Source organism: Pseudophryne corroboree, chromosome 11, assembly GCF_028390025.1.
Source record: "Pseudophryne corroboree isolate aPseCor3 chromosome 11, aPseCor3.hap2, whole genome shotgun sequence".
Taxonomy (NCBI): domain Eukaryota; kingdom Metazoa; phylum Chordata; class Amphibia; order Anura; family Myobatrachidae; genus Pseudophryne; species Pseudophryne corroboree.
Window position 1 is genome coordinate 95,209,696 of NC_086454.1, and position 15,576 is coordinate 95,225,271.

General features: G+C 47.2%; 1 protein-coding gene across 7 annotated transcripts in view; it reads right to left on the bottom strand.

Annotated features, from left to right (window-relative positions):
* LOC134968951 (embryonic protein UVS.2-like) overlaps nucleotides 1–15,576 on the bottom strand; it is a 237,761-nt gene that overhangs the window by 62,392 nt on the left and 159,793 nt on the right. For all 7 annotated transcript variants that reach the window (XM_063944583.1, XM_063944582.1, XM_063944581.1 and 4 more), the window contains 3 exons: nucleotides 12,239–12,417; nucleotides 7,358–7,439; nucleotides 6,315–6,442 (listed from right to left, as the gene is read on the bottom strand). In XM_063944583.1, coding sequence (XP_063800653.1) covers nucleotides 6,315–6,442; nucleotides 7,358–7,439; nucleotides 12,239–12,417 — 389 coding nt within the window. The remainder of the gene's footprint in view (nucleotides 1–6,314; nucleotides 6,443–7,357; nucleotides 7,440–12,238; nucleotides 12,418–15,576) is intronic.

Below are 15,576 nucleotides of genomic sequence, written 5' to 3' on the forward strand. Positions count from 1 at the left end.
ATGAGAGGGGAGTGGGGAAAGTACAAGTAACCCTGTCTGCACACCAAACACAGAATGATCAAAATGTTAACAGTGACAATATAAAGTAAAAATGGTGAATTAAAATAGGGACTAGCAACCATGTAAATCATAACAATATATTGTCATACATGGTGGCAGGCTGCATTACCCCATGTTCTATTAGAATAAAATAGTCCAAGGATGCATCAGTCACTGCCCTGGCGTCTAGCTCAGCCCTCCCCTGTACATAACATTGGGGGTCATTCCGAGTTGATCGCTCGCTGCCGATTTTCGCAGCGCAGCGATCAGGTAAAAATAAGAATTTACTTACCGATAATTCTATTTCTCGGAGTCCGTAGTGGATGCTGGGGTTCCTGAAAGGACCATGGGGAATAGCGGCTCCGCAGGAGACAGGGCACAAAAAGTAAAGCTTTAGGATCAGGTGGTGTGCACTGGCTCCTCCCCCTATGACCCTCCTCCAAGCCTCAGTTAGGATACTGTGCCCGGACGAGCGTACACAATAAGGAAGGATTTTGAATCCCGGGTAAGACTCATACCAGCCACACCAATCACACTGTACAACCTGTGATCTGAACCCAGTTAACAGTATGATAACAGCGGAGCCTCTGAAAAGATTGCTCACAACAATAATAACCCGATTTTTGTAACTATGTACAAGTAATGCAGATAATCCGCACTTGGGATGGGCGCCCAGCATCCACTACGGACTCCGAGAAATAGAATTATCGGTAAGTAAATTCTTATTTTCTCTATCGTCCTAGTGGATGCTGGGGTTCCTGAAAGGACCATGGGGATTATACCAAAGCTCCCAAACGGGCGGGAGAGTGCGGATGACTCTGCAGCACCGAATGAGAGAACTCCAGGTCCTCCTTAGCCAGGGTATCAAATTTGTAGGATTTTACAAACGTGTTTGCCCCTGACTAAATAGCCGCTCGGCAAAGTTGTAAAGCCGAGACCCCTCGGGCAGCCGCCCAAGATGAGCCCACCTTCCTTGTGGAATGGGCATTTACATATTTTGGCTGTGGCAGGCCTGCCACAGAATGTGCAAGCTGAATTGTATTACACATCCAACTAGCAATAGTCTGCTTAGAAGCAAGAGCACCCAATTTGTTGGGTGCATACAGGATAACAGCAAGTCAGTTTTCCTGACTCCAGCCGTCCTGGAACCTATACTTTCAGGGCCCTGACAACATCCAGCAACTTGGAGTCCTCCAAGTCCCTAGTAGGCGCAAGGCACCACAATAAGCTGGTTCAGGTGAAACACTGACACCACCTTAGGGAGAGAACTGGGGACGAGTCCGCAGCTCTGCCCTGTCCGAATGGACAAATAGATATGGGCTTTTTTGAGAAAAAACCCACCAATTTGACACTCGCCTGGCCCAGGCCAGAGCCAAGAGCATGGTCACTTTTCATGTGAGATGCTTCAAATCCACAGATTTGACTGGTTTTAAACCAATGTGATTTGAGGAATCCCAGAACTACGTTGAGATCCCACAGTGCCACTGGAGGCACAAAAGGGGGTTGTATATGCAATACTCCCTTGACAAACTTCTGGACTTCAGGAACTGAAGCCAATTCTTTCTGGAAGAAAATCGACAGGGCCGAAATTTGAACCTTAATGGGCCCCAATTTGAGGCCCATAGACACACCTGTTTGCAGGAAATGCAGGAATCGACCGAGTTGAAATTTCTTCGTGGGGCCTTCCTGGCCTCACACCACGCAACATATTTTCGCCACATGTGGTGATAATGTTGTGCGGTCACCTCCTTCCTGGCTTTGACCAGGGTAGGAATGACCTCTTCCGGAATGCCTTTTTCCCTTAGGATCCGGCGTTCCACTGCCATGCCGTCAAACGCAGCTGCGGTAAGTCTTGGAACAGACATGGTACTTGCTGAAGCAAGTCCCTTCTTAGCGGCAGAGGCCATAAGTCCTCTGTGAGCATCTCTTGAAGTTCCGGGTACCAAGTCCTTCTTGGCCAATCCGGAGCCATGAGTATAGTTCTTACTCCTCTACGTCTTATAATTCTCAGTACCTTAGGTATGAGAAGCAGAGGAGGGAACACATACACCGACTGGTACACCCACGGTGTTACCAGAACGTCCACAGCTATTGCCTGAGGGTCTCTTGACCTGGCGCAATACCTGTCCCGTTTTTTGTTCAGACGGGACGCCATCATGTCCACCTTTGGTATTTCCCAACGGTTCACAATCATGTGGAAAAACTTCCCGATGAAGTTTCCACTCTCCCGGGTGGAGGTCGTGCCTGCTGAGGAAGTCTGCTTCCCAGTTTCCACTCCCGGAATGAAACACTGCTGACAGTGCTATCACATGATTTTCCGCCCAGCGAAAAGTCCTTGCAGTTTTTGCCATTGCCCTCCTGCTTCTTGTGCCGCCCTGTCTGTTTACGTGGGCGACTGCCGTGATGTTTTTCCCACTGGATCAATACCGGCTGACCTTGAAGCAGAGGTCTTGCTAAGCTTAGAGCATTATAAATTTACCCTTAGCTCCAGTATATTTATGTGGAGAAAAGTCTCCAGACTTGATCACACTCCCTGGAAATTTTTTCCTTGTGTGACTGCTCCCCAGCCTCTCGGGCTGGCCTCCGTGGTCACCAGCATCCAATCCTGAATGCCGAATCTGCGGCCCTCTAGAAGATGAGCACTCTGTAACCACCACAGGAGAGACACCCTTGTCCTTGGATATAGGGTTATCCGCTGATGCATCTGAAGATGCGATCCGGACCATTTGTCCAGCAGATCCCACTGAAAAGTTCTTGCGTGAAATCTGCCGAATGGAATTGCTTCGTAGGAAGCCACCATTTTTACCAGGACCCTTGTGCAATGATGCACTGACACTTTTCCTGGTTTTAGGAGGTTCTTGACTAGCTCGGATAACTCCCTGGCTTTCTCTTCCGGGAGAAACACCTTTTTCTGGACTGTGTCCAGAATCATCCCTAGGCACAGCAGACGTGTCGTCAGGATCAGCTGCGATTTTGGAATATTTAGAATCCATCCGTGCTGTTGTAGCAGTATCCGCGATAGTGCTACTCCGACCTCCAACTGTTCCCTGGACTTTGCCCTTATCAGGAGATCGTCCAAGTAAGGGGTAATTAAGACGCCTTTTCTTCGAAGAAGAATCATCATTTCGGCCATTACCTTGGTAAAGACCCGGGGTGCCTTGGACAATCCAAACGGCAGCGTCTGAAACTGACAGTGACAGTTCTATACCACGAACCTGAGGTACCCTTAGTGAGAAGGGCAAATTTGGGACATGGAGGTAAGCATCCCTGATGTCCCGGGACACTATATAGTCCCCTTCTTCCTGGTTCGTTATCACTGCTCTGAGTGACTCCATCTTGATTTGAACCTTTGTAAGTGTTCAAATTTTTTTAGATTTAGAATAGGTCTCACCTAGCCTTCTGGCTTCAGTACCACAATATAGTGTGGAATAATACCCCTTTCCTTGTTGTAGGAGGGGTAATTTGATTATCACCTGCTGGGAATACAGCTTGTGAATTTTTTCCCATACTGCCTCCTTGTCGGAGGGATACCTTGGTAAAGCAGACTTCAGGAGCCTGCGAGGGGGAAACGTTTCGACATTCCAATCTGTACCCCTGGGATACTACTTGTAGGATCCAGGGGTCCTGTACGGTCCCAGCGTCATGCTGAGAGCTTGGCAGAAGCGGTGGAAGGCTTCTGTTCCTGGGAATGGGCTGCCTGCTGCAGTCTTCTTCCCTTTCCTCTATCCCTTGGCAAATATGACTCTTATAGGGACGAAAGGACTGAGGCTGAAAAGACGGTGTCTTTTTCTGCAGAGATGTGACTTAGGGTAAAAACGGTGGATTTTCCAGCAGTTGCCGTGGCCACCAGGTCCGATGGACCGACCCCAAATAACTCCTCTTCCTTTATACGGCAATACACCTTTGTGCCGTTTGGAATCTGCATCACCTGACCACTGTCGTGTCCATAAACATCTTCTGGCAGATATGGACATCGCACTTACTCTTGATGCCAGAGTGCAAATATCCCTCTGTGCATCTCGCATATATAGAAATGCATCCTTTAAATGCTCTATAGTCAATAAAATACTGTCCCTGTCAAGGGTATCAATATTTTTAGTCAGGGAATCCGACCAAGCCACCCCAGCTCTGCACATCCAGGCTGAGGCGATCGCTGGTCGCAGTATAACACCAGTATGTGTGTATATACTTTTATATGATATTTTCCAGCCTCCTGTCAGCTGGCTCCTTGAGGACGGCCCTATCTATAGACGGTACCGCCACTTGTTTTGATAAGCGTGTGAGCGCCTTATCCACCCTAAGGGGTGTTTCCCAACGCGCCCTATCTTCTGGCGGGAAAGGGTATACCGCCAATAATTTTCTATCGGGGGGAACCCACGCATCATCACACACTTCATTTAATTTATCTGATTCAGGAAAAACTACAGGTAGTTTTTTCACATCCCACATAATACCCTCTTTTGTGGTACTTGTAGTATCAGAAATATGTAACACCTCCTTCATTGCCCTTAACGTGTGGCCCTAATAAGGAATACGTTTGTTTATTCACCGTCGACACTGGATTCAGTGTCCGTGTCTGTGTCGACCGACTATCGGCCGTCTCATGTCGTCAACCGACCTTGCAGCGTGTTGACATTATCACGTAATTCCCTAAATAAGCCATCCATTCCGGTGTCGACTCCCTAGAGAGTGACATCACCATTACAGGCAATTGCTCCGCCTCCTCACCAACATCGTCCTCATACATGTCGACACACACGTACCGACACACAGCACACACACAGGGAATGCTCTGATAGAGGACAGGACCCACTAGCCCTTTGGAGAGACAGAGGGAGAGTTTGCCAGCACACACCAAAAAACGCTATAATTATATAGGGACAACCTTATATAAGTGTTTTCCCTTATAGCATCTTTTTATATATTTCTAACGCCAAATTAGTGCCCCCCCTCTCTGTTTTAACCCTGTTTCTGTAGTGCAGTGCAGGGGAGAGCCTGGGAGCCTTCCCTCCAGCCTTTCTGTGAGGGAAAATGGCGCTGTGTGCTGAGGAGATAGGCCCCGCCCCTTTTTCGGCGGGCTCGTCTCCCGCTCTTCAACGGATTCTGGCAGGGGTTAAATATCTCCATATAGCCCCCGGAGGCTATATGTGAGGTATTTTTTGCCCAAAAATAGGTTTACATTGCCTCCCAGGGCGCCCCCCTCCCAGCGCCCTGCACCCTCAGTGACTGCCGTGTGAAGTGTGCTGAGAGCAATGGCGCACAGCTGCAGTGCTGTGCGCTACCTTAAGAAGACTGAGGAGTCTTCTGCCGCCGATTCTGGACCTTCTTCTCTTTTCAGCATCTGCAAGGGGGCCGGCGGCGAGGCTCCGGTGACCATCCAGGCTGTACCTGTGATCGTCCCTCTGGAGCTAATGTCCAGTAGCCAAAGAAGCCAATCCATCCTGCACACAGGTGAGTTCACTTCTTCTCCCCTAAGTCCCTCGTTGCAGTGATCCTGTTGCCAGCAGGACTCACTGTAAAATAAAAAACCTAAGCTAAACTTTTCTAAGCAGCTCTTTAGGAGAGCCACCTAGATTGCACTCTTCTCGGCCGGGCACAAAAATCTAACTGAGGCTTGGAGGAGGGTCATAGGGGGAGGAGCCAGTGCACACCACCTGATCCTAAAGCTTTACTTTTTGTGCCCTGTCTCCTGCGGAGCCGCTATTCCCCATGGTCCTTTCAGGAACCCCAGCATCCACTAGGACGATAGAGAAAAACGGCTAAACTGCGCATGCATATGCACCGCAATGCACAGTCACGTCTTACGGGTACAAAGAGGATCGTGCTGGTCGATGGAATTAGCTAAGATTCCATTCGCACAGCCGAACGCAAGGTGATTGACAGGAAGAGGGCGTTTATGAGTGTCAACTGATCGTTTTCTGGGAGTGTTTGGGAAAATGCAGGCGTGTCCAAGCGTTGGCAGGGTGGGTGTGACGTCAATTCCGCCACCAAATAGACTGAAGTGATCGCAAGGACTGAGTAAGTCCGGAGCTACTCTCAAACTGCACAAAATGTTTTTGCTGCGCTCGGCTGCACAGGCGTTCGCACACTTGCAAAGCGAAAATACAGTCCGCCGTGGGCAGAGACTACGCGTTTGCATGGCTGCTAACAGTAGCTAGCGAGCGAACAACTCGGAATGACCCCCCCATTGTGCGATTTGGGTGGTTGGATTCAGCAGGATCTAGTCGCCCATGTTAACAGTGTTACAACTCACAGCCGTCCTCCCACAACTTAACTGCACTGGAAGAGTTTGTTGATCTTCACTACATCCATAGAACTTAACCCAATGCGCTGACCAATCACAGCCTGGGGGTCACCAGTAGGCTCAAGGGTCGGCTTCCCAGTGTCACTCGCGAATGCGAATCTGCAGCAAACACAGCATAACATAAGGAGAGTCTGTATTTTGAGAGTCGTGTCCTGCTTTAGTTCACTACTATGACACCTGAGACGGTATCCGGTCTTTAGGTCAACAGCACTTAGGTCGACACTCATTAGATCGACCACTATTGGTCGACATGCATTAGGTTGCCATGGTCACTAGGACATGAAAAGGTCGACATGAGTTGTTGTTTTTTTAAATCCTTTTTTTTTTACTTTTTCATATTTTATGCTCCACGTGGACTATGACTGGGAATAGTAACCTGTGCCGAGCGCAGCGGAACAAAGAACCTCACCCGAAGCATGACGAGCGAAGCGAGCCATGTGAGGGGATATGGTGCACTCATTGGGGTTCACAGTCACTTTACTAAGAAAATGACACAAAAATATATATAAAAAACTCATGTCGACTTTTTTCCCATGTCGACATAATGACCGTGTCGACCTATTTCAGGTGTCGACCTAGTCACTGTCGACCAATAGTGGTCGACCTAATGACTGTCGACCTAGTTACTATCGACCCAATGAGCCACACCCCCTGAGACAACGTGGCATATAGATACAATAGATCAACTTGTGCTATTACCCAGTAACATTGTTGTGGCAGATACATGGCTCAGTAGTATAGACATTATATAATAAGTACTATAGGATGGTTGTGTCACAGTAATTATTTTTCATATTCGCACCTATAACAGGGACAGCACGCCATCCCAGGAAAATGCACTTATTTCCCCGTAAGGTGTCAACTGTTCGGGACGTATAACATTTCAGCAATTTGCGGGGAAATCCGTTTATGAATTATTTATTTATTTCATTTGGTTACTACAGTTACAGAATTTTTTTTTTTTCTGCACAGTTAAGTGTCCATTATTGATCCACTAGGAGTTCAATGACTTACTTGCCGTAGTGCAAAACGGAGCGGTAATCATACGGCACGCCTAGGTTTTGGGTGCTCAGTTTGTAGAAGTTCCGCTCCTTGTCTATGAGGAAAGATCACAGCAATGGAAAACAAATGTTAGAAAATGACAGAGAAGTGGTTTATTTAACATATGGACACATCTATGAACCTAATTCAGACCTGATCATTGGGCTGCATTTTCGCACAGCAGGCGATCAGGTCTAAACCGCGCATGCGTATGCACCGCAATGTGTGTGCGTTTGTGGGTGGCAACTGACCGTTTTCGGGGAGTGTCTGGAAAAATGCAGGCGTGTCCAAGCGTTTGCAGGGAGGGATCCTGACATCAATTCCGGTCACGGACAGACTGGAGTGATCGCAGCGGCTGAGTAAGTCCTGGGCTGCGCAGAGACCGCACAAGATCTGTTTGTACCGCTCTGCTACACATGTGATCGCACAATTGCACAGCTAAAATGTACTCCGCTGTAGGCGGCGACTATCTGATCACATCGCTGCAAAACTCGCCTGCCAGCGATCAGGTCTGAATTAGGCCCTATATCAGGAACAATAAGTACTGGATAAAGCTGACATCAACAAGGGACTTCTGTTTGAATGGATTCAATGCTGGAACACACACTCACTGGTATCTATAATTGGCCCGATATTGGGGCATGGTTGGCCCTAAATGTTCTGAAGGATTGTCTGATGAAACTTCGGGTCATTTCTGGGTATGACTGGATGATCTTCATCTGCCTGTGTGTGCCCTTTTCTTCTCATTGCACCAACAAGCCGCGTTTAATTGGTCACAAATGGTGAAAACATGCCCATTTATGCTAAAACTGGCGCAGCAGTGTTATACAAGGGATTTTACACTACAGTACACACTTGTTTTACACAAAGAATGTTTCATGCTCAGTAGGGGAAGAGGAATCCGGCACATATATTCTAAAGGCTTGTCATAAAAAATAAAAATAATAATAATAATAATAATATAATAATAATAATAATAATAATAATAATAATAATAATTTGTGTCTGCTTCTCTGAGCATTGCAGATGCACCAATCCACTTGGGTTGTAATAATCTGCTCTATCCTGCCATTAGCAGTAATGAATTTCCATTGTGTACTACTATTTTTCAAGTGCACGAGATACCACGCCTCTAGTCGCAATCCAGTCTCATTTAACCCAAGGAGTGGGAGACGCAAGGGCCGGGTTTAAGGAGCAGCGTAAACAGGTACAGTAACCTGGGTCATCCGACCTGTGTCCTGTTTACAGCATGGGGATTGAGGGCAAAATGGAAGCTGTCATAGGGGAGGGAGAAACTACAGCATCCTGTTATGGTCCGGTCCGTATCCGGTTTATACCCCTTCCCTGCTTCATACGGCGAAGCAGTAATCTCTCTCTGCCAGTCTCCCCGGTGACAACTGTGACAGACACCCTCCTTGAAGGGATTTTGGTGGAAAAGGGGTATTTATAAGGATCAATAACACTGTCTGATGTGGTTATCACTCGACAAGATTCATGGTCCATCCCGATCAACAGCTGATTGAATCAGATCAGATGATAGTTGGGAGGATCTGCTGTCATAGGGTGCGATTACAAGGTGACACAGTCCTGGTCAGTGCAGCGTCTTCTGTAGCAGTGGATCTAAGTGAGTGTGCAAATGTCTCAGATCTGCTGCATGCGTTTGAAGATGCAGCATCATATCAGCATCGCATACATGGCTGTGGCCATCGGACATCTGAGCAATCCTCTGTCCACCACAGCTAGGCTGCTGAAGCCAATAAATCTGCATTGGAAGATGGAAACAATGGCTACTGCTTGCCCTCAAAAAGGGTTTTGAGTAATGGCCCCTTTCTTCTCCCCAAAACACCTGCAGCTTGTCAACCAAGCTACAGTGCACTGCTACCGCAATTGCAGCAACATCGCGGCACATGCACACTGCAGCCCTGTGCATGTTCAGTCCTGAAACCATCGGTCATTTACAACCAAATCAGGACTGCGTCTGGAACTGAATTATTATTATTATTATTATTATTAGTAGTAGTAAATTTTATTTATAAAGCGCCACAAGTGTTTTGCAGCGCCATACAAAGGACAGTACAGGGAGACAAAACTTAGCATTACAGTAAATAAATAACAAAAATAGAGTACAGGTAACAAAGAGCACCACAATTCTCAAGACATAATACAGCTAAGATGCAGGTAGCGAGGGAGTAACCATCGTACTACTTGGAGCTGGCGGCCATAGATAGAGATGAGCCTTTACCAGCAGGAGAAAAAGCGGGTAAAGATGGTCGCTAAGTAGGAGAGAGCTGCGAGTGAAATGTGTCGAGAAGAGGGCTTTGACAACAAGAGGAAAGAGGGCCATGCTCTGAAGAGCTAACAATCTAGTGGGAAGGGGCGACCGACAGATGACATGAGGTGCAAGCAAGCGGGAGGTAACCTGATGGCAGTATGTAAGCAAAGCAGAGCTGTTCAAGGCATGGGGCAGGGGGATGGAGGAGCAGCCTAAGGACTCGGTTATGCATTGGAGGGGTACGCTTTGATGAATCGTTGGGTTTTTAGTGCCCGTTTGAAGCTTTGCAAGGTCGGGAGAGTCTAATGGAGTGGGGGAAGCGCGTTCCACTGAAGGGGTGCAGCACGAGCAAAATCTTGAACTCGAGCATGGGAAGCAGTGACCAGGGCAGAGGAGAGGCAATGGTCATTGGCCGACCATAGGGGGCAAGAGGGAGTATGAAGTGAGGGGAAGTTGGAGATGTGGGGAGCATTGGAATTAGAGATGGCCTTGTATGTGAGGGTGAGGAGTTTGAAGAGGATTCTGCAGGGGAATGGGAGCCAGTGGAGATTTTGTCGAATGGGAGTGACAGATGTGGAGTGGCGGGAGAGGAAGAAAAGCCTAGCTGCACAGTTGAGGACAGATTGGAGGGGAGCAAGATGGGAGCAAGTGAGGCCAGTGGGGAGAACATTGCAGTAGTCGAGCCGTGAGATGACCAGTGAGTGGATGATAAGTTTAGTTGCACTCTGGGAGAGAAATGGCCTGATGCGAGCAATGTTGTGTAGCTGGAACCGACAGGATTGCACCAGAGCTTGGATGTGGGGTGCAAAGGAGAGGGAGGAGTCAAGAGTGACACCCAAGCAGCGAAGTTGGGGAACGGGGGAGACGATGGTGTTGTCAACAGTGATAGAGATATTGGTAGGGGGTGTTGCTCTGGCTGGGGGAAAGATAATAAGTTCAGTTTTGTCTATGTTGAGCTTCAGAGAGCACTGAGACATCCAGGGGGAGATGGCGGAGAGGCAGCTGGAAACCTGAGAGAGGAGAGGTAGAGTTGTGTCATCAGCATAGAGGTGGTATAGAAGGCCAAAGGAGTTAATGAGTGCACCTAGGGAAGAGGTGTACAGGGAGAACAGAAGGGGGCCTAGGACAGAACACTGAGGGACACCAACAGGAAGGATGGAATGGTGTGAGGTGGTGCCGGAGAGGTTAGTAAGGTAAGAGGTAAACCAGTCAAGGACAGTGCTAGAGAGGCCAATGTTTTGGAGTGTGCGAAGGAGGAGAAGATGATCCACGGTGTCAAAGGCAGCAGAGAGGTCCAGAAGGATAAGCAGAGAGAAGTGGCCCCTGGATTTGGCCGAAAGCAGGTCATTGGTGACTTTCATCAGGGCAGTCTTGGTGGAGTGAGCGAAAGCCAGATTGTAGTGGATCAAGGATGGAGTTGTCAGAGAGGTAGCTTGTGAGACGGCTGTAGACCAGTCATTCAAGTAGTTTGGAGGTGAAAGGGAGAAGAGAGATGGGGCGGTAGCTAGTGAGTGATGAAGGGTCGAGGTTGTTTTTTTTTTGAGAATAGGTGAGACCAGAGCATGTTTGAATGGTGAGGGAAAGATGCCGGTAGAGAGTGATAGGTTAAAGAGGTGAGCAAAGTGGGAGCAGACAGTGGGGGAGAGGTAGCGGAGAAGACGGGATGGGAGGGGGTCCACGGGGAAGGTTGAGGGGGGGGGGGGGATAAGATGAGGGAGTGGACTTCCTTGTCTGAAGTGGGACAGAAGGAGGACAGGGTGGGATAGATGGAGGGGAGGGATGAGGGGGGAAGGGGGCAGCAGAGGGGTGACAGGAGGCGATGTCATGTCGGATATCTACAATTTTGGAGATAAAGAAGGCAAAGTCAGTGGCAGTGATGGAGGATGGGAGGGGAGAAGGAGGGGGGCGAAGGAGAGTGTTGAAAGTTTCAAAGAGACGGCATCGACTGGAGGACTGAGAAGAGATGAGTACTTGGAAAAAGTATTGTTTGGGTAGGGAAAGAGCAGAGTTGTAGGAGAAGAGAATAAACCTGAAATGGAGAAAGTCTGCCAGAGATTGAGATTTTTTCCAGGAGCATTCTGCGGAGCGTGATCATTTTTGTAAGAATCTTTAGTTTGGTGTGCCAGGGTTGGGGTTTGGAGCGACGGAGGGGGACGGAGGAGAGGATGGCCACAGAGTCGAGAGCAGCGGTAAGGGAAGAGTTATAGAAGGAGGCTGCCTGGTTAGGACAAGTCATAGTGGAAAGAGGAGGGAGGTAAGTCTCGAGGGAGTGCAGGATAGCGGGGTCAAGAGACCCGAGATTGCGTCTGGTGATTGTGTGACTGGGCGTGGAGAGGAGAAGGGAAGATGAGAGGGTGAAAGAAAGCAGATGGTGGTCCGAGAGAGGTGGTCAGAGAATCCCGCAGCTACATACATGCTGCAATTGGCAGGCAATTTGCGGTAAAAGGGCCTAACTGATGTATATGTCACCTCAGTATATCACTAGTTTACAGTCTGTTACAGACAGCATTATTAAAGCAAACAGCAGGAATATCAGGACAAGAACATACAAGCTGATAGGAATGACAGAAGTTTGTCTGCACCTTGGCTGATGTTTCCCCAGTTAATGCGAATGTACTTGTCCCGGTCGCTGCGGCACTGCTCGTGTTGGAATCCCAGGGCATGAAGCAGCTCATGTTGTATTATACCCCAGTGCAGGCACCCTGTTTTCATGAGGGAAATGTCCTGTGCACCCCCTACACGTCCAATGTATGACCAGCACCTTCAGGAGCACAAATATGAGAGAAACGTTATATCGTCATCAAGTGCAACTATTACTAATCTGATTGTGTGTATTTCTACCAGACAGCCTTACTTAGCATAGGGGACAAAGCCGTTGGATTATATTAGGAGCTACAAGAGTTCCAGTTACTAACTATGGTGCAGATTTAACAATGAGTAATATTCAGTTATCACTTGTTATGAATGATAAATGGTGCTCCAGCCAATCACCTTCTGTCATTTCTCAAACACGACAGTTAGAAGCTGATTGGCTGAGACACCATTTAAAATTCATAATGAGTGATAACAAGAATACCACTTGTTGTTAAATCTGCCCATATAAGTACTACATTGTATTGAGCAGATGCATGCAGTATATTGACTGGAAGTGCTAACTGCAATAACGCCATACACCACACACATTTTGAAACGCCTGACTAGGCAAACGGTACCTGACCAGTTGCGGATGAATGTTGCAGAAATATAATGGTGTATATATTAAGGGTTTATACATAGAAAATTGTAAAATATAGGCAATTCTATGGAAGAGTCAAGAATGTCTACCAAACTGATCATCTGTGGTACATAAAAATAAATTTAAGATCCCTCATCAGCACCTCATATACATTACTTGTATGCATCTAATTCAAAGCATGAAATAATACCACTTATCTTTATGGGAAGATGAGATTTATTTGTCTGGACAGATCTTTGCAAATAATTGCTGATAATGTCAATTATTATCTTAAAACATAAAGCTATACACTGTTACCGTGGAGCCGCTATGGCCGCTAGACTTATTACACACACTACGGACTAAGTACGCTATTTGCGTACTGAGTAATGTATTTGATACGCACTTAGCGTATCAGACGCCGTGCCGTGGGTACAACGTACACGCGGCACGTACGCACACTGATTGAAATACTGTAAACCTTATTAATGAAACAATGTAATGATATGCTTATACTTTAAACCTTAACAGCAAAGCACTGCAACGATGTTAATACCTTTAAACCTTAAGTAGCGCTGGTGATACAAAGTATCCGCAGTGCATACACCTTAACAATGCTTATACACTTTAAACAGGTTAAACTACTTTAAAAGCCCAGGCAGGAAAGAGGAAACACAACACCGTTTGTATTTGAAACCACAGGGTTCTAAGGCCTCCGTGGATTGATTCTAATAAAAGGTAAAACAATACAAGTCATACACTACAAACTAACAAGTAAATCTAAACAGAATAATGGAGAATAATGGCTACAGAGAATATACATACGTGAGAATGTTTCGCAGGCGCAACCTGAATTCAGTCCTCAGCTATCAGGGAGAAAGCCTTCAGAGTCTTGTGTGACCAAGCCTGCTGCAAGCTCTATTTATTCACTTCATCCAAAACAATACAATGGTCACTGTAATCCCTTTGTTCATTGGACACAGGGATATGTCTCTACATTACAGCAAAGGTGATAGGTGGATTTGAAAAGGTGGGCTGTGTCTTTCCCCAACTGCTCTAGTGGGTGGTATCATCTGGATTCCCCCCCGCATACACAATACACAGTAAACACAGTCAATGTTCATATTCTACTTTTGCACATAACTATACGCAGGAACATGCAATCTTCTCCTAACTAACACCGGAATGTTACTCTCAAAATACCCTACAGTTGGATACTAGACATCACCTTTCAACCTTTATCTGACCCTTCCTATCATGCAAAGAGGAATCTCTCTGTCCAGGAACTGTTTAAACTAACATTACTCGCTGACATGGTCTAGGGGAACTATGGGTACAAAATGCATTATTTGGGTTAGATATGCACTGTTCTAATAACACGCTACACGCTCACAAACTCTAGCGTAAATACCCATACCACGTGCAGGGTCGCCGGAGCGACTCCTACGCAAACTGCGTATATGTGCACGCACGGCAGACTGAGTGCACAAGCAGCGGGCATGCGCATGGGGTTAGTACAAGGCATAAGCATTATGATATTTTTTCGACTTTGACATTGCGTATATAGGACCTCATTCAGGGTGGATCACAACACTTGCTAAAAAACAGTTGCTGCGTTTTTACAAACACACCCACAAAATGCCAGATTTCCTCCCCTAAACGCTGGCTTCCTGTCAATCAAAACGCGATTGTGTTGAAGCACAATGCATTCACAGAAATAATCGCAATACGCATGGGCACACACGCAATGCAAACGCTGCGCAGTCGTTCGATAATCGCCCGGGTTCCGTTTTCTCTAATTAGTGATCCGTGCTGAATAGAGTCCATTGTGATTAAATCTAGATTTGAGATATGTAAAAACATAAAATACCATCTAGTGCGGCACTCTCAGAAGAAGTGTCAATAGCAAGTGGAATACCTCCTTGTAATGTATTCAACAATAAACCAAAAATCCCAATTTTTTTTATTTTATTTTTTATAAATAACAATATTTAATCTAAAAGTTCCAGATGAAAAGGTCCATATTTAAACAGGATATATTGCACACAGATATTGCATCCTAAAATGATGAGAGTGGCTTCCTACCAGGTTATGCAGTAGAATAGGGCACATAAAGACTGAAGAGATCTCTTAGAGTCCCGGGATAGCTTCACCTCCAAACCCAGTCTCCTACTTGCCTTGTTTATATGTCAGTCCTCCTCCTCTTAGCCTACTAGGAGGAGGACTGGCATATCAAGGCTATAGTAGCGGCTCTTGCCATGGGCAAGCAGGACTTTTGGCCGGGGCGCCGCAGCTATGAGAGTGCTGCCGCACTGTCTGTTCCACCGCCTGGCGCCTGCTTACACGGCTCCTGGAGCCTGAGCGCCATGTTAATGAATGTGGGCTCAGCACGCTCATCGCACTCAGCGCTGACCCTCCCTCCCACTTTCCCCATGATGCCGTCAGCGTGCACACCGCCGTACACACAATACCGTGCGGTGCGCAATGCACTGCATTGTGGGAGCGACCGCATGGAGGAAGGAAGCGCACACTGAGCATGCGGGCGGCAGCACAGCATCAGAACGGATGGCATCGGCAGCGACACCGGCACAGGCCAGGCTTTGAACAAGTGGCAGCTCCCAAAGCTGTGGGGACAATTCAGACAGATAAACAGCATGCTCTGAGCCTCTGACCGGCAGTGCTGGGGATACTATGTACATGATGTAC